General features: G+C 31.5%; 1 protein-coding gene across 2 annotated transcripts in view; it reads left to right on the top strand.

Moving 5' to 3' along the window:
• The window catches only part of LOC145260595 (uncharacterized), a 58291-nt gene that overhangs the window by 9180 nt on the left and 29251 nt on the right, over nucleotides 1–19860 (top strand). The window contains exons 2-7 of one of the 2 annotated variants that reach the window (XM_080118870.1): nucleotides 1994–2175; nucleotides 4686–4871; nucleotides 8879–9043; nucleotides 9348–9491; nucleotides 15833–15943; nucleotides 18459–18569. In XM_080118870.1, coding sequence (XP_079974996.1) covers nucleotides 1994–2175; nucleotides 4686–4871; nucleotides 8879–9043; nucleotides 9348–9491; nucleotides 15833–15943; nucleotides 18459–18569 — 899 coding nt within the window. The remainder of the gene's footprint in view (nucleotides 1–1993; nucleotides 2176–4685; nucleotides 4872–8878; nucleotides 9044–9347; nucleotides 9492–15832; nucleotides 15944–18458; nucleotides 18570–19860) is intronic. The other variant, XM_080118871.1, reaches the window with a different exon arrangement.

The raw sequence follows: 19860 nt of genomic DNA, 5'->3' as shown, positions 1-19860 counted from the left end.
CAAACTAAAATATCCTAGCACATGTCTCAAATTCTCATCTGCCATCCTCATTGAGGCATTCCACAACCATCAGATAATCACCAAATGGGATGCGACCTACAGCTGCTTGAAGATCATGATAGAATTGATTTTTGTCCTCAACTACATTGAACATTAATGCATGGATGACTGATGCTGATGCTGATGATTGCTCCATTAAACTGGATTCTCATCAACTGATAGGAAATTGGTTCCCACGCCAAAAGATGCTTGTTTCAGAATTGAGTGTGGTGGCCACGTTCTGTGGTAGATCATTGCGATAAAAATGGTACATGCAATCTACACCTGATACCTTGATATTATGATGCCCAGTACCAGGAAGCATACCAGTGCCTTCATTCAATCTTGCCATCGTCAGTCCTTTCCGATGATTCATTGGTGTAACAGCATTTTGTAAAAATTTTGTAAACTCATCACCGGACCCACTGGTTGAGAGACTGGTGTTTTAGTTACAGATACTCTGGTAGAAATTATATTTTTGTAAATTGTCTGTCATGTAACAGATAAGCTGATCAAATCTTTCTCTTTTCTCGATTGCATAAGAGAAAGAGATGATGTTTATGATACCTGCTCCCATCCATCTCTGGAGGATGAGTTGGAGGTATTATGTATGCTGTATACTGGAGAAGAATATTGTTAAGCGCCAGATTATTTTGTGCTCTCATTTTATTAAGAAAAAAGAGACAACTGAGGCAAGAAGAAAGAGACGTCACTATTCACTGAGCAACAACTTACGACATGTCAACAAAACTAGACTTCAGCTATGTATTACAAGATGCCAACCAGAGATATTTTGTTTTGGTCTGGAATCAAAGAATTGGTCCATTTGCTACAAAAATTTCTTGTCGTTCAAGTGTTGTTATTCCATCTCAACAGCAATTCAGTGAGGCAAACATCTTAAAAGACAACAGTAGACGTGTACAGTATAATTGAATTTCGAACAAATGCATTTCAGGTAAAAAAAACTTATGTATTTATGTTTTTTTACCTGAAATGCATTTATGAAAAGTTTTTATTTGTCTTAGTCAAACAGATGAAACCACTGACGGATACCTTGAAACAGTGGCATTAGACAACGCGATAAAAAAACATGTATAGACACCTGTATGTTTGTATAAAGACTTATTTTGTTACTGAAAATGTAAGAATAAGTGACAAATGATGAAAACATCTGAACACGAATAGTCTAACTGGTGAACATTAAACTTGGCACAGCAAAAAATAAATGTGCACTCCAGAAAAGATTGCCCCTTTTTTTGCTTACTAACGAGCCACCATTAAATTAAAAGGTTTAACGAGATGTCAGTTGAAAGATGATCAATATTATGAGAGGATTGAAAATAAATGAAATGGATAAAATTTGATGACATATGGTTTATGGCAAATTGACATTGAATTTAAAGATGACCATCTTGTACCCTAAGGGAAACAATCTCTCAACACATCCCCGAGTGCATGCATCACACCACAAAGGTCATCAACCTCATTTGATTTTTTTCTGAGACTTATTTACTTGACTTCTGATACAATCCTCCAACTACATAGAATTTAGATACCGCCTAAGATGGTGTACTGCTGCCACATTTGGGGAGGTGCTGCTAGTCTTTTTCTGTTCTACCATTATTTCTATGGAAGATGCTAAACTCGGTTCCAATCTTTGGTTCCTCCTTGAAAGATATTGAAAGAAAGAACTTGTGTTCCTACCATCACCACAAAGAACTTTCTTAACATCAAATGGAATTTTTATGGACAGTTTCTTTTCAAGAATTTTTCATATGTGGAACATGTTATCACCGAATTGCTTTGATCACATTAGTAAAAGGAAGATAATACTATTCCACTTAATTGTTCCCATAAATATCTCTCCCTCTCCATCTATCTCCTCTTCTTCATCTGTTTCCTTCTTTTTCCTTCTCTCCCGCTCTCAAACAAATCCAATTATTGTCTTTTACAGATGTCCAGTTTGAGCCTTGTTTGCAGAGAAAGAAAAGATTAGACGGTCCTACCACAACACTCTCGAGTGACTTCAACAACTTGAACAATGCAAATATCGAATATATCCTGCTTGGTAAAAACGATAAATTTCAGGACAATATCAAATATAAATGCCGACCTATGAGACCTGATGATCCACAGGTAAGTGATTTTATCACACAGCTGATTTTATTTTAACTTTTTAAGAATTTGGTTATGTATCACTGATACATAACCAAATTCTTAAAAAGTTAATACTATCAGAGCTCTATTTGCAAAAAATAATCACTTTCTTGATTTTGATGTTTTATCTTATAGAAATCAACTGCAAATGATTGTTTTTATTTTTAATGGAAATTGCTCCAGACAAGGCATGAAGCCACTTGATGTATGGAGCTGAAAAAAATAGTACTTCAAGGTCAAAAACTTGCCAATAAGTCTTAGATAAAATAGATTCTGATTCTCTCTTTGCCAAAAACATTGCTCCTAGAATGTGAGGACTAAAGGACACGATAAAGGAAGCAAGAGTTATGCGGCTGCTGAAAGTAAAATCCAAAGTTCACTTTCTACTTTCCATATTTATATTTAAAAATTGAATCATGTAAAAAAAAAAAAAAAAAAAAAAAAAAAGAGCCGGCTGGGTAGGGTGCTGGTGTATTTGATCAGTACCAAAGAAGTTCTGCTCTGTAAAACTTGGGATCATGTGATATTATTTTAGACAGTGTAAGCTGAAGAAATGTACCCTCCTCTGAAATTATCATGCATTTTTCAAAGAAAAAAAAAAGCATTTACAGCAAGAACTTTAAATTCTCTCCGTCTATTTACCTAAAACCAAATGGAGTTTCTTTCTTAGAACATCCCATTTATGGAACAAGATACCATGAGTCTTCGTCTCAAATGACTACAGCATGGTCATCTTCAAGTCTAATGTAAAGCAATACTTGAATAATCAATTCCTTTTAAGTAATCTTTTGACCTTTCTACCCAATGTTTTCAATCTTCTTGTGGTGATGATCATCATCTAATTGACAATTTACTAACCTAAACACTCTTATCCATTCTTTTAAGCTAACCATACCATAGAAGGTTGGTTTTCTGCACCCAACTTCCTATACTGTCCAGATTTAACCTTCCTCTGAGGTCATCAGATCTAAACCTGAGGTCATCAGATCTAAAGACTCACATTACACATCCATCTATCATTCTCATATAATTTCTCACTACGCAACACTTGTCCTCAACCTTAACCAGTTTTCACTTTCATACATAATCACATACATTGTACATATGTCTGATAGACTCTTTCTGTGATCAACCATGGTAATGCTCTGCTAATTAGTAATCGCAGAATTTCCCGGAACTTTCTTCATCCACTTTTAGTTTGTGCGTTCACACTAGTACCTGTATCGTCCTATGCTCCACCAGTATCACCAAGGTAACAAACGTGCAATGTCATGCACACCTGCACACACACACACACTGACAAAATACCAAGGACGTATGTATGACATGAAAAGAAAATGGAATCTTAAGAAGGTATCAATCATATCAGCCATTATGGGAGCAACTGGGCTAATGAAAAAGAATTTCAAAAACTATCTGGCGAATATACTCAGTGAATCAAGTGCAAGAGAAATGCAAACAATAGCACTTAAAGGGACGGTTAGAATCTTAAAAAGATCTCTCGGTTGGAGTAACTAAATTAATAGGAGAATGTTTGGCATCCAGTAGAATGCCCCATCCCCAGCAAAAACAAAGTGATAAGAAAATTCAAACAAAAAACATAGACGTATACATTTCTAACATTCATGTCATCTTCCACATTACAAACATTCTTCTACAAAAACAAGAACTCTTTGTATTATTAGAATTCTTCAGGCTACTGTTCTCATCATGAGTGTTATTTTCACAATGTTTCGGTTGATGTAACCTCAGACCTTCTTCAGATGTATTGAACTCTGGAATCTTTTTGTCAAACTTGGGAATCTGCATGGAATTTCGAATGGAACCCTTTACTTAATCCATAGGGGTAACATGCTCTTGTTCTGTCAGCCATGACTAGATAGAAGTCCTAAGTAATTCATAATTGTATTTTGGGTCGCTCACACTAAGGATTAAACCTACAACCTGCAAAAGAATGTCACTTTTATCAACTGGATTTTTTCCAAGTAACTCTGGCAAATAACCAATCCTCGCTTCAAAAATTCAGAAACAAAAACTTTTAACTAACAATTTACTTACTCAAAATATCTTTCACACTACTGTAAATTTATTTTAATGTTTTCTTCATTAATCAGGATTTTCTTTTTTTTATTTGTAGTACCTTGTTGGTGAATTTAGCACTTGCTAATTGGTGACCCATTCTCTTCCATAATCATTTTTATCTACTTTTTCATTTGCATTTTATGAGATTGTCAGTATGGGTCGTAGTATATTTCCAAAAACATTACCATCATCTATACCCTATCCAAACGAGGGTCCACGCCACAACCTAAAAATGATACTGGTAACCAAAAAAGGACCTACCATATTGAATATATTTAGAAAGAAAAAGTGTAACCCTACATGAAAAACTATTAATTTATCCGACATTATAAACTGTTGTGATATATCTCAGATGAGTTTTGTTTCAGAAGTAATTTATGTGTTTCTGTTCGTTTTTGTCTTTGAAGGTTGATGATAAGGGAAATGATCTTCCAACAAAAAGTCTACAAGACAACTCACCAAAACATTCGGAATCTGATCAGTACATCTTACTTGGAAATAACACCAAATTTGCGAATAACATTGTCTACAAACTCAAACCTTTGCCAAATGGGACGACGGTTATAAATGAAGAAGACAAAGAAAATGCTTTGGTAAATAGTTTTTACTTTAAATCTTTAAAAGAATTTTTTTTTTTTTTTTACATAGGCTTCACCACTTATCAAGGCCCAGAGACCACTCGAGGATATGGGTTAAGAGTGTACAGTAGTCAGTTGGACAATATAGTAATCGCTAGTAGTGGAAATTCGGTAAATTTGTTAACTTAAGTGGAACGGCTCATCAAGAACTTGTTTATGTTGGACTTGAAGACAATCAGATTGTAGTCAGCTGGAAAGCAAGAAAACAGAAGACAATACTTACATATTTCCTACAACTACATACCTAGAAGGCAGAACGATTAAACTTGACATAAGGATATGAGACAAGAGGGGGAAAATAGCAACCCTAGTTGAAGTCAATGTCCCTAATGATGCTGGCTTAAACAGAGCTGAAGAGGAGAAGATAACTAATTACAAAGATCTTATGTTTGACATGAAAACAAACTGAAATTTTAGGAAGATCTGCATCATTCCAGTAATTCATGAAAAAGAATTTCAAAAAATACCTAATGAATATACCTGGTAAACAAAGTGCAGGCTAGATAAAAAAAAAAAATGCACTTTAATGGACAGTTAAAATCCTAAAAAGATCTCTTGGTTGGAGTTTGAAATAGTAGGTGAATACATCATATTTGGTAGGATGCTGCATCCCCATCAAAAACAAAAAGATGCTGCATCCCCATCAAAAACAAAAAGATAAGAAATTTGAAGAAAAAGAAGTAATGAGAGAGAAAAACTAAGAAACTAGAACATGCATATATTTGCTAATATGAAATTCTTTACATTCAGAGAAAAAACTGAGAATATAAAGTAATCTCCTTGAAAACTGACATCGTTTTGGTTACAGACGTGTTTATTATATTTCCCTTATTCATTTTAATAAAAAAAATTTATTATGTACATACACTTGTGCCCGATATTATTCATACCCCTCGGATCTTTGAGATTTCTATAAGAATATTGCTCAAACCAGAAGGTAGACAATATTAAAGGGATTTCAAACAATAAATCAAGCATAAGCATTTAATTTAAACTCAACAAATAAATAAATTATGCAAATTTGAAACATTATACAAAGAAAAACAATAATGGCACTAGTTCAAAATTATTCATACCTCTCTTACTAATAGTCAATAGCATGCCCTTTATTCTTAATAACTGCCTGTAACCGTTTGGGATATTTATCAACAAGGTTTTTACAAGCATCAACACTGATTTTTGACCATTCTTCAATGCAGTAGTTCTCCAAATCCTTCAAATTTCTAGGTTTCCGCTTTTTAACCTCAGTTTTCAATATGTGCCAGAGGTTTTCGATAGGGTTCAGGTCGGGACTCTGGCTAGGCCATTCCAAAACATTAATTTGATTATCCTCAAACCATTTCTTGACTATTTTGGCAGTATGTTTTGGATCACTATCCTGTTGAAGGACCCAGTTTGGTCCTAAATGGAGCTTCTCCGCATCCTGTCTAATGTTTTTCTGGAGTATCTCCAAATATTGCTCCTTCTTCATGGTTCCATCTATCTTGACCAAACTACCTGGACCACTAGCCGAAAAGGAGCCCCAAAACATTAGGCTACCACCACCATGTTTCACCGTGGGTATGGTGTTCTTTGGGTTGTAAGCTTCTCGTTTCTTACTTCAAACGTAAGAAGCATCCATATGGCCAAACAATTCAATTTTTGTTTCGTCAGTCCACAAAATACTTGAGAAAACGGACTCTGGAGAATTCACATGGGTCCTAGCAAACTTTAGACGTGCTGCAAGGTGTTTTCCGGTGTGCAATGGAGTCCTTCTTGGTCTTCTTCCTTTCAGACCATTTTCATGCAGAGTCCTTTGCAATGTTTGCCTTGATATTTTTATGCCAGAAGACTCCAGATTTTCTAAAATGTCCTTATTAGTGGTGGTTGGATTTGCATTAACACTTCTTACAATATTCCTGGTGGCTCTAGCAGACAGTTTCCTTTTCCTTCCTCTACCAATCAAGTTGTTTGTTGTGTGGTGGCTCTGGAATTTTTTGATGATGCTCTGTACTGTTGCTGTAGGGACCTCAAATTTCTTGGAAATTGACTTGTAACCTAAACCATCCTTATGTGAATTCACAATTTTAGTCCTAAGATCATTACTAAGCTCTTTTTTCTTCCCCATTCTAATAATTTTTATTCTTTTATTGGTTTTCAGTTGATATCATTTTAATTTCTGAAACATGCAAAAAACGAAATGAAATTAATCAAAGGTTGTATAAAAGCATTCAAAATAAGAATCAAGCAGAAAACAAACAGTCAGAAACTCGATTAATACTGAAAAAATAAGGGGGTATGATTATTTTTGAACATTGCAGATTTTATAAATAGCTGTATATTTCTTTTATTACAAGTATCCCGAGATTTTAAAATAACGAAAATGATCAGAAGAGGTTTATTAAGAATATGTATCAATATGGACGTAAACAATAAATTCTTACAAAAGTTACACCTAATAAACTCAATTTTCAAGGGGGGTATGAATAATATCGGGCACAAGTGTATATATATATATATAGCTAGAGAATATTATTTGTAAATGCTTCTAGACTACAATGAATATTTATTCTACTGGCTATTCAAATGGAATGTTTTATTTTGTCCTACTGCTACGATGTCATATCTGTCTGGCAGTGAATTAAATATGTGTTCAGAGATAACGGTTAAAATATCTGCAATAGAACAGGCTTGTCTAAATCCATACTGTTGCTCAGAAAGAAGTTTAGCATTAACGAGATGGTGGAATAGCACTTGATTGATTGACTGAAAGATTTTAGTGAAGAGGGAGAGAAGAATAATGTAGTTATTATTAAATTGGTAAGTTTTTTCTTCAGAATTCTTGAATACTTCTACTACAGAGACAATTTTCCAACTATCAGGAAAGTAGAACTCGGCAGGACATTTGTTGAAGAGCTTAAAGAGAACCGGGGCTAGCTCAGCAGAGCATTTCTTTATTAGTGTAACAAGTATGGCATTACACCTTGGAGGTGTCTAAGTTTTTATTATCACAGACATGAGAAGGAGTTATTGTTGCAATATTTTCATCCAGGGCTTCTCTCATTATCAGTGATAGACTTCAGTCATCTAAACACTAATAATTCCGCAAAGACAGTTGCGTTCTTTTCAATGAAGTTGGGGTCGTTTCTGTTTTCAGGTTGTGTTTGTAGTACTTTGTGTAGCTTTTGGATTCGTAGATATCCCAGAAATTTAACTTGCCACAATTCGAACAGAAATTTAACTTGCCACAATTCGAATTTTGATTCGGATCCATCGAAATAAAGACACACGCTGGGCACATAACCTCTAGAAGTGTAAGCCATTTTGAGTTTCAGAACAGTTTCAGATGGAACTGTCTACTACAAACAAGTCACCTCCCAGGACTTGTGTGTAACAGCGAACCATCTGAAACTGTTCTGAAACTCAAAATGGCTTACACTTCTAGAGTTATGTTCAGATTTATGAGTGTGGCTTCTGTTCGCAAAGGGTGCGATCAACAGCATAAGGAATCTAACCTCTACACTAACATATTTGCTACATGTCATATCTGTCTGGCAGTGAATTAAGTGTTACTTTCTATTGAGTAGTTCTGAACCCTTAAGTGTTTGTTGTTTTTTTTTATTCATCGTTAATGTTATAGGCAGTATAGGTTCTATTTAGGCAATCAATGGAACCTTCATAAGTATTATTAGTACTAAAGGTCATTCAAACAGATCTGTGAATTATGGCAATTAAAAGGTGGTTTCACACTTCCCAAAGCTCCCAAATTGGGGCTTCACCTCTGGATGTCATATCGAAGTCGATGCATGTATATCTACTAAAGTATAAGCTGAAACTGAAAATCCAACTTCAAATCTCTTCTTTTATCACATGATCAAGCTAACCAATAATATTGAGCCACTGCTGACATCGATAGTCATAATGTTTCAATTATACCTTATGACTGATCATGGCTTGCTTTACTGACTTCTTTTTCTTTTCAGTTTGATGACAATGCAAACAGAATAAAAGCACAAGAAGGAATAACTAAATTAGAGGAATACATTCTCTTGGGTAAAAATGACAAATTCTCAGATAATGTTGTCTACAGACCAAAAGTGAGGCGTGAGTTCATTCCTAATGATGGTACTGCAAATAAAAACAGCCCAGTAAGTTTTTCACTTTTTTTTACATTTTTTCCATCACAGAAACTGCCATTATTTTGTGTGTGTGTTTTTTTCTTCTTTTTGTAAATTTCAAGATTTAAATCCAAATGATCAAGATTTAATAGGTGTTTTCTTATCCAAAGATAAATCCCAGTTAAAATTTTCATGAAAATCCAATCAGTAGTTAACAAACAACTAAAAAAAAAAACAAAAGAATATTGCTAAAATTACTGAACAAATGAAATATTTATTGTACATGTAAAAGTTGGAGATTAATGTTTTGTTTTGTTTTGTTTGTTCTTTTTAGATCAAAGCCACAGACTATTTTCCTGTTCAAACTAAACCACTTGAACCTGCCCCAGTTATTGATACTTCAAAATTTCGTGAGCCGCCCAAGAAATGCAAAAATCCAGTTGAAACAAATGACTCAGAAATCGTAATAAAAAAGAAAGTAATTTCAAAAGAAAATTTTTTGCTTTATTTTGTTTTATTTGTTAAAGTTTTTTCAAATTTTGAGTTTTCATTTGGTTGTGTCTGAAGTGATTTTCATGCTATTACTTACTGTCACCTGGTGCACATCCGTTTGGAGATGCTTGTGTGCACCTACGACAGTCGGATAGCAAATGCCTATGATAGCAAACACTCTGAAGACAATTTTTGCTCATTTTATTAAACAGCTTTATTCACTATTAGCAGAGCTACTTGATATTGCACAGAGAAGTAGTAATTTATTTTTATATCTTATTATATATTTCTTATTGTTGTCCAGTGAGGATTGAGGACATGGGTTGCATGGAGGGAAATGATATAAGAATAATTTATGTGCAATGTGTTTCTTAAAGACAAGCTTAGTTTTGATGATGATAGATGATAGAGCAATGCGTGAAGAATAGTAAACTTTGATGGTATGGCCATGTTGGAAGAATGGATGACAGTTTTTGGGTTAATAGGTGTAGAACAGTTGTGGTAACAAGGGTGGAGTAAAGAGAAGATGCAAGTGATAAAAATGAACCCGAAGGATAAATAAAGACTTGTCCAGAGATAGGTTGGTTTGAAAGGTTAATTTCTTAAAGTCGTCCAACACATGCCAGCAATAATTTATTTATTGTGGACTATCATCCTCATCTTTCTTAGTTGTTGTTTCATGACATTTCGGCCAACTATTCCTCTGGCCTTCGTCAGGTGGTAACCACAACGAGATAGGAACTCCGAATCTCCTAACTGCATTCGCAGCAATTACTGCCTTCCATAGTTTTTGTCATCTCACTACGTTTTGGGCCAAGTAAGCCGAATAAAATGTGGTGAGACGACAACAACTATGGAAGGCAGTAATTTCTAAGGATGCAGTTAGGAGATTCAGAGTTTCTATCCCGTTGCGGTTACCACCTGCCAAAGGAATAGTTGGCCGAAATGTCGTGAAACAACAACTAAGAAAGATGAGAATAATAGGCCACAATAAATAAATTAATAAATAATACTCATCTCAATAATGAATCCCAATTAAATAATATACATGCCAGTATGTTGAACCAAATGATTATGTCACAACAAATAAATAAATGTTATATATTATGTCGTCACAACAAATAAATAATAAATAAATAAATCTTATATAATATGATGTCATAACAAATAAAATCTTACTGTAAAAATCAAAACAACTAATTTTGGTAAAATTTACCAAAAAAAACGAATATATATATATATAAGTTAAATATAATATTCAAGGACAAATATGCAAGTAAAGTTTTACAAAAAATATATGAGACAAGTTGTACTTCAACAAATAAACTAATTTTTTTACCTATATACTGGAAGCTAAGCTGGAACAGGCATTCTTCAAGTACATATATAAAAACAAGTGGTATATTCCAAGTAATAATAAATTTATATTGACAACATCCATATGTATATTCCAAGTAATAATAAATTTATATTGACAACATCCATATGTATATTCCAAGTAATAATAAATTTATATTGACTGACAACAACATCCTCTTCAAACTGCTTGATTTTACATTATGCAAAACTAGGATCACTACTAATTATTTTTCAAAGATCACTATTATTTTTCTGCAATACTCATAACACCATATTACTTTTCTTTACAGCCCCATCCAATTCACCTCTAATATATTTGGAAGAAGCTAAAATGTTGAAAAACTCTGAGTTGGTGTCTTTGAATTTCATTTAAATCTGAAATCCATATTTGAAGTTTTAAAAGAGTTCTGTCTCAATGGGTCACTCAGAGATAGGTTAATGTGGAGATTTTGGATCACTTCCATTGTATTTCTTGGAGAATTTTATGCATGTGATATAACATTCATCAAAATAGGGTATAACTGAAGTTTGGAAGGAGTTTCAAGTTAGGACAGAACTTCGAGATTTAGGACCACTTTCATTATCTTCTCCAAAAACTGTATTGAAATGATTTTGAATTTCATAAAAATAGGATATATTTGAAGCTTTAAGGTAGTTATGTTCTGATAGCCCCCATAGGGGTACATTTAGAGATTCAGAAATACTTCCTCAGTAAATTATACATGAAAATACACTTTTAGATTTTATGTACATTCTTTAACCTTTCTTGCTGCAGAGAGCACACAAACATTACACACATATACAGACATTGAGTTTATATATATATATATAGAGAGAGAGGGAGAAGAGTACAATTTAAGACTAAATTATACTTTACATGAATTTATTGTTTGATAGGATACTCAAATAAGATTTCTTTAATCCGCAGTTTCAAAGAAATGCGTTTTTCTAATCAGAGGAAAGATATTAGCAAATGAATATTATAGTGAAGCTATGAATTTGCTGATACTGGCATAAATTGAATATTATCAATTTAAATATGATCAATACAAAAATTGAACTAATTTTTCAATAAAACATGAGGCAAAATACAAATGCAGCAACTTTGAAATGACTTAGCCTCTATTAAATCCTGTAAACTACCTAATTACTAATTTTAAATAACTCCCACATCTCACATAAACATTGATAAGCTTACTTTCTGAGAAATTAACCCTTATTTCTTCCTTTATAGTTTAATTTCTTGAGTCTTCACCTCACTAATCACTTTGATTGCCCATAAGGTGACAATCCTCTTTTGAAGTTCTTTAGATTCTTTAGCCTCCTTTTAATAGTTGTATATTTAATTATAATCTTGGAATAATTTTCTAGACTTTCCCAAACATTATAAAAATAAGATTTGAAATCTAAATTCTATTTTTCTAATCCTATGATTTATTTTAAATTTATCTATATATTATAACTACTGTTAATTTTATTATAATTATTTTTAGCTTGTATGTCAATATTATTATTGTTATTTCCTTTTATAATTATTCATACCGTGATTATCATTATTACTATTTTCATTACCATTGATAACAATATTATTATTATTAGTAGTAGTAGTATTGCTATTAAGATTATATCTATATTAGTGCCAATATTTTTTCATCCATTTCTTTCTTCTATCTACTAAAAAATCATGCTATGCCTATGCATCTGTTCAATTATGCATTTTTTTTATGCATAACCTAATTATTTCAAAGACAATCTGTCTTGGTCATGAAGACAAATTTTCTATTGTATTTCACTTTCATTGTATTTTTGAAATCAAGTTTTCCGTCATTACTAAACTTTTTAAACGAAAATGAAAGATTTGTTACGCTGGTTCCCTAAGTGAAAAAAAACTTTAACGATTCAAAATACTCTTTATTTCTTGACTGCTTGCAAACAAGATCTTTCTGCAGACTTGGATTACACATATTTTTAATTTGGATCTATTTGTCAACATTATAAATCTGACTTCTTCATATGAGAACATTGACTCTTATGATCATTTCGCTTTGGAAATACATAACCATTCCATATGCTTTCATCTGGATTTTTAATCTTAAATTTTTAATGACTTTTTTTTTATTTCTTTTCTCCAGTTCATGAACTCTTTGCACTGAAACTTTTTTTTCATTTATGACCAGTTTCAATTTATGCCAAATGAATATTATAGTTTCGCTATAATATTCATTTACTAATATCTTTTCTCTGACAACACATTTTTGTGGATTAAGAAAATCTTAATATTTCTTATTTGAATATACTATAGAACAATAAATTCATGTAAAATAAAATTTACAGTCTTTAATTGTGTTCTTCTATGGCAAGCTCTGTTTCCTATTTTGATTGTATTGAGCTTTTTTATTTGGTTGGGATTACTATATAAATATTAATATTTACATATGCTTTAAATTTATAGAAGCTTTTGGCTTGTAAACTTAATTTTTACTCCTTATATATATATATATATATATATATATATGTATATATATATGTATATATATATGTATGTATATATATATGTTTTCTGTATAAAACAAATCTTTTTTAGCTCTTTGTGACATGAAAGTTCTTGCAGAAATTTTTAATTTTGATTTCAAACGATGTATTTTCAAATAAGTTTTTGTTATAATACCTTTACTTTATGTATCATTTTAAAGAGTGTTTTTCACTCTCATTGTTTAAATTACAATCGTTACAATTGTCTTTTTTTTCAGAACGTTGAATACAAGACGGAAAAAAAGCAAATTCTCACAATTTTATTATTGAAATTCAAGCTAAGCTGAAAAGCTGCTGAAACAGCTCGCAATATCAGTGAAGTGCTTCATCCAGGAATCACTGCTGAATGCACAGCACAATGGTGGTTTAAGAAATTTTGTGACGGTGATGAGTTTTGAAGATGATGAGTGTAGTGGTCAGCTATTGGATGATGATAACGATCAATTAAGATAAGAGCCTTAGTCAGAGCCAACCCACACACAACTGTTTGAGAATTTGTTTCTGAATTAGACATAACATATACAACGATTTCCAACCATTTGAGATTTGAAAGACAAAAAACTTGATAAATGGTGCCTCATGAATTGAACGACAACCAAAAGGAACACTGTTATGAAGTGTTATCTTCCCTTCTTTTACGCAACAAAAATGTTCCCGTTGCGATGAAAAAGTTCTTTATGACAACTGGTGATGCTCAACTCAGTGGTTAGATACCAACAAAGTTCCACGACATTTCCTGAAGCATGAGTTGCACCAAAAGAAGGTCATGCTATTTTATTGGTCTGTGACTAGTCTCAGCCATTACAGTTTTTTGAATGCAGGTGAAACCATTTGACTGGGAAGTATTGCTAACAATTGGATGAAATGCATCAGAAACTTCGACAATGACACTCGGCATTAGTCAACAGAAAAGGCCCAATTCTCCTCTACAACTGCCCAACCACACATTGCTAAACTGACCCTTCAGAAGTTGAAAGAATTGGGCTATGAAACTCTGCCTCATCCACCATACTCTCCAGACCTCCCACCTACTGACTACTAATTTTTCAAGCATCTCGACAACTTTCTGCATGAGAAATGCTTCAAAAACCTAAGCGATATCAAAAACGCTTTCAGTGACTTCATTGCTACTAGAACACAAGGACACAAGATTTTTATGTTACTGGCATAAATACACTTGTTTTGCGTTGGCAAAAGTGTGTTGATTCTCATGATGCTTATTTCGATCAATAATTTTTGTTTGAGCTGAGATATGTTCATCTAAATTTAAAAGTTAAAAACCCCAAGAACTTTCTTTTTCAACTTGATATGTTCTCATGAGTACTGTTCTTTTTTGTTTGTTTTGTTTTTTATTTTTGTTTTTTTGTTACTGATCAAATAAATGGAATTTTCATTTTATGATGTAATGTTTTATTTCAATTTAACAAGGTGCTAGTTTGTTTCATTTAGAATTTTTGACAATATGGTTCTCAAAATAAATTTAACGCTTAATGGTGTAGTTTGATTGCAACATTGCATGTCCTATGTATATAAAGAAATCATAGAAGACTATCTTTATTAATGATGGGTGTTTCAAATCTTTTGAAACTTGTATGAACTGAAAATATTGTTGTCATGGCTATACTGCAGTAAATGTCACAGTGATCAGCAGCAAATGAAATAAAATTAAACTAATTTTTTTTAATGATGAAATGATTCTTATTGAATTTATTTGTAATTGTTATATTTATTTATTTTAATATTCGTGTGTTAGACTGATTCAAGTAAATTGTTATATCAATTTATTCCAATACTAAAAAATATGTTAATGATTTATTTTTTCAACTTTATTAATTTTTATTAATTTACATTCACTTTACCTCCATTATAAAAATGAATTAAAGTTTGTTCACTTTATTTCTTTATTATCATGGCAATATTGTTCATATGGAATTGATTTCATGATCTATTTTTTTTTTTCATTCAATTGACCTTTATCCTTATAAAGTAAGATATATTTTATATGTTCATTTATTCATGTGGACAGGAATTACCCATAATCTCATTAACTGATCAGTACAAATTTTGAAACACAGTTGCTATTGAAATATATCAAATCTGCATTCAATTTGATCCATAGCCACTAATAAATATTGTTTGAATTTCCTTCAGTTTCTTCTTAAGACCTTAAATTTTATCCATATTATAGAATCAAAATTATGTCATGGATTTTAAATAAAATTAGAGTAAGGATTCTAAAGATAACTTTAGTATCATTGTATCTTGTCTTCATAAGAAGATATAATCATGGTGCAAACTATTTTTTGAGAAGTTAATTTTACTTGTCCCAGAACTTTTTTTTTTTTTTTTTTGCTAAATATAATCTAATTAAAATTCCTAAACCAATATAGTAACTATGAAAGCCTTGTACTATACGTGTATGTTTTTCATTGACAGAAAATATCTTCTGCTTCCCAAGATGAATCTGAACAAGATGTGAGACTCCCTCTTGATCATCTCCTTTCTCCAAAACAAGGAAGGGAAGAAAAAAGCCAAACTGTTTTCAAAGTAAGCACTCTCTTTTCCATATTCATAAAATTATCAAATAACTTCATGCACAGAAACGTAATTTTTTAAAATTTACTATTAATTGTATATTTATTGAAATAAAATATATAATATCACAAAATATAATAAAGTTTTTAAATTCTATTTTAAAAAAGTTATTTACAAAATTAAAGTCACCATTATGCATTTCAATTTCTTCCTAATTTAAATCGTTTTAATAGTTGAAAAAAAAATTACTATCTGACCCTTCAGGATTTTAAAAGAATTTGGAAGCATTTTAACTGTCAAATAGAAAGTCATTTTTGGGTTTAAAATTCTTAGCAAATCCTCATATATTTGCTATATATATATATATATATATATATATATATATATATATATATATATATATATATATATATATAGACTAAGTTTTAAAAGCTATTCACATTTATTTTTTATTTTTTTTTTTTTTTACATAGGAGTCACCCTTATCAAGGCCCAGAGGTCACTTGAGGATAAGGGTTAATGAGTGTACAGTAGTCAATGGTATAATATTGTAGTAATTGTTAGTAGTGGAAATTTGATAAACTGGATTACTTAAGGGAGATGGTTCGACAACACATTCAATAATAGAAATTAAAGCAACATTACAATAACAAAATTAGTTATAGTTTTATAACAATTTGGTGTAATAATTGGATAACCAAATGATTTAAATTTAATTTTCAAAATTACATTTTTTTAATAATCAAATCATAAATAAAAGCAGTAAAATTAAAAAAAAAAAAACTAAAGATAAAAAATAACTCGGGTATAATGTTCGTTAAGTACAGCTCATTTATTGTAAGATCGTTTTGCATCATCCAACCTATCCGTGAACGAATGGATCTGGCATTATTTTTTCATGTAAGATAATCAGTATTACAACATGTGAATTTTTTTCGTGTTTTTTTTTTTCACTCATTTTCACCCCTCAAACACGGCATATTGCCACTTGGAACATAAGGTGTTACTATTTGGGATCGTGTCTAACAGGGGACTGAGAGGAGTTCAGCAGTGAAGTGTCTGTTCAGATTGCTTTTAAACTTCTACGGGTTAGTACAGTCAGGGAAGCAGGAAATAGGGAGGCAACTCTAGAGTCTAGCAGTTTGAGGAAAGAAACTATTATAGTAGGAGGCTTACTAGCAGCTATGGACCTATCTCAACAGTAAAGGGGTGGGATTTTGCTGCTTATAAGATTTAGTTGGGAGTATGTACATCAAGGGCACACAAGCATTAGGAGTTCATCAGAGCACATTCTATTAAAGTACTTGCAAAACAGGCAAAGGGCTGCAACATTGTGGTGGTAGAATAGGATTTGGAAGTTAGTTAAACCCTTCTCTTGCTCGTTCTTATAGAACAAAGCCAACATTTTTTCAGAGAAACTGACTTTTGAAATGGTTAGGAATTCTATGTTTGCCAGAACTACAGATATTTCCTTTCTCGGGACTAATTACTCTATCAGTGATTGAGAGTCTAGTCTACTTTACTATTTTATCCAAAGCTAGAGGAGGATTGATGGGTTTATACCTTTCCAAAGGATATTAGAAAAGGCAGTTTTATATCTCCAATGTAATTTGAATATAACATGCTAAGCTCAAAATCCGTACCAATAATGGTTACATTGCTTTCATTTTTATTGCAAAATATTTTATTGTCCTCCATGTTAATTAGAAAGAATTTGTTTTTTGAATTTTTTTTTTAAATTGTAATCAATAGTGGTTTACCTGATTTAATTACAATAGTTTAGTCCCTCTTGTATGATGAGGATGAAAATTTCACCCAAATTGGCAAAATTCACAGATTTTCACAAAATAAGCACTTATGTTTGCCCCTAAAATCCAACAAAACTTTTCATTAATGTTTGTTTAAATTATTCAAGTAGTAATGATCACAAGGAAAGATCACTCATGATTTACTTGTTTTTAAAAACTTTTCATGTGATACCTTAGTAATTCAATGTATGAAATATCATCCATTCTAAACTTATGTAATATTAATCTGTTGGTGTTACCTGGTAAGATGACTTTGTGTTAAATTTGGTCACAGATGCACATTCATGTAGATATTAAAGTAGTGAGAATTCAGAGATGAGATAAACATTTATAAATTCATGTGTATCAGAATTTATTAACTGATCAGTTGCTATTCATATATCTCAAATTTGCATTGAATTTTTCACCAATTGAGCAATAACCTGAATTTCCTTCAATTTCTTTTTAAAACCTCTTAAGCTTTAGATTTTATCCATGTTATAGAATCAAAATCATGTAATAGATTTTGAATAAAATTAGAATAAGGATTCTAAAGATAAGGTTTAGTATCATTGTATCTTCATAAAAAAATATAAAAGTAATGTAAAACTATTCTGTTTGAGAAATTAATTTTACCTGTCCCAGGACAGGTATTCTTCTTATTAAATATAATCTAATTAAAATTCCTAAACCAATATGGAAAACCTTGTACTATACATGTATGCTTTTCTTTATTACAGAAAAAATCTTCTGCTTCCCAAGATGAATCTGAACAAGATGTGAGACTCCCTCTTGATCATCTCCTTTCTCCAAAACAAGCAAGGGAAGAAAAAAGCCAAACTGTTTTCAAAGTAAGCACTCTCTCTTCTATATTCATAAAATTATCAAACAACTTCATGTGTGCCCATATTTCATGCATAAATTTGGATTTTGATAATTACACATTGAATTTCTAGTATTAATCGAATGTTTATTGAAATATGTAAATCTGGAAATAATCACGTAAATAAAAACAAACAGTTAAATTAAAAAAAGGGAAAGATAAAAGGACTTTAGTGTAATGTTTGTTAAGTACAGCTTATATAAGACCATTTTGCATTGTCCATCCTATCCAAAGCTAGATGGAGGAGCAATAGGTTCATACCTTTCCCAAGGATTTGAGAAAAGGCAGTTTTATAGCTCTAATGTAATTTGAACATAACATAATGTGTATCAGTAAAAGTTAAACTGTTTTCATTTTAATTGCAAAAAATATTGTCATCAATGGTAATCAGAAAGGATTTCTATTTTCACACTATCCATTATTCTGTTATTCTTTCCTTTGGATTTTCTTTTTGCACAAAATTTTCCATGAAGTTATCTAGCTCTGAACACAGAAAACTGACGGAGCCAAAATTTTTGGGATAAAAATTTTTTCTCATGATTCTAAAATACCTGAAAAATTGATTTTTTTTTTTTTTTTTTTTTTTTTAATTATTTCCTTCATTAGTTTTTGTTCAAAATCTATCAAAAGTTGGAATAAATGCAAAAATTACTGATGACCCCAATACCAACTTTGCTTGTCGTTGAAGAGAACCAAAACTGTTCCCTTCTCCCAAAAGATAAAAAAATTGTACATTTTCACAAATATCTGAAAGTTCACTCATTAGTTATTTGTCAAAAATCCAAGAATAGTTGTTATTAATGGGTGTTTACATGATTAATTATTGGTGATCTTTTGATAATCTGCTTTGTGACCATCTAGGGTATTGAAAATGCTCACTCCTTCAAATTGACAAAATTATGATCAATAGTTGTTTATTTGATTGGGGGTGAGAAGGGCAATGGACGGTGTTAATCTACGATAATACCAAAGATATATTGCAATATATTCATTTTTAAATGGTCATAAAATTCGATTTCAGTTTCTTGTAAATAAAATGCATTACAATTCAACTTTGAGTTTGCTAACTTCTTTTCTTTTAATGGATACAATGTATTTTTAAGAAATTGCAACATACTTATATGCATTTACTGTAGACTATTTAGAAAACATTAATTTCTTTAGATTTTCAGTTACATATTCTGATTCTGTGCACAACAATACACTTATATGGTAAATTTAATTGCTTAGTCTTGTGTTTTAACAAAGATATAAGATTT

This window comes from Euprymna scolopes, chromosome 36, assembly GCF_053919585.1.
Source record: "Euprymna scolopes isolate OS-2025 chromosome 36, ASM5391958v1, whole genome shotgun sequence".
NCBI lineage: Eukaryota > Metazoa > Mollusca > Cephalopoda > Sepiida > Sepiolidae > Euprymna > Euprymna scolopes.
This window is presented reverse-complemented; position numbering and strand designations above follow the sequence as displayed.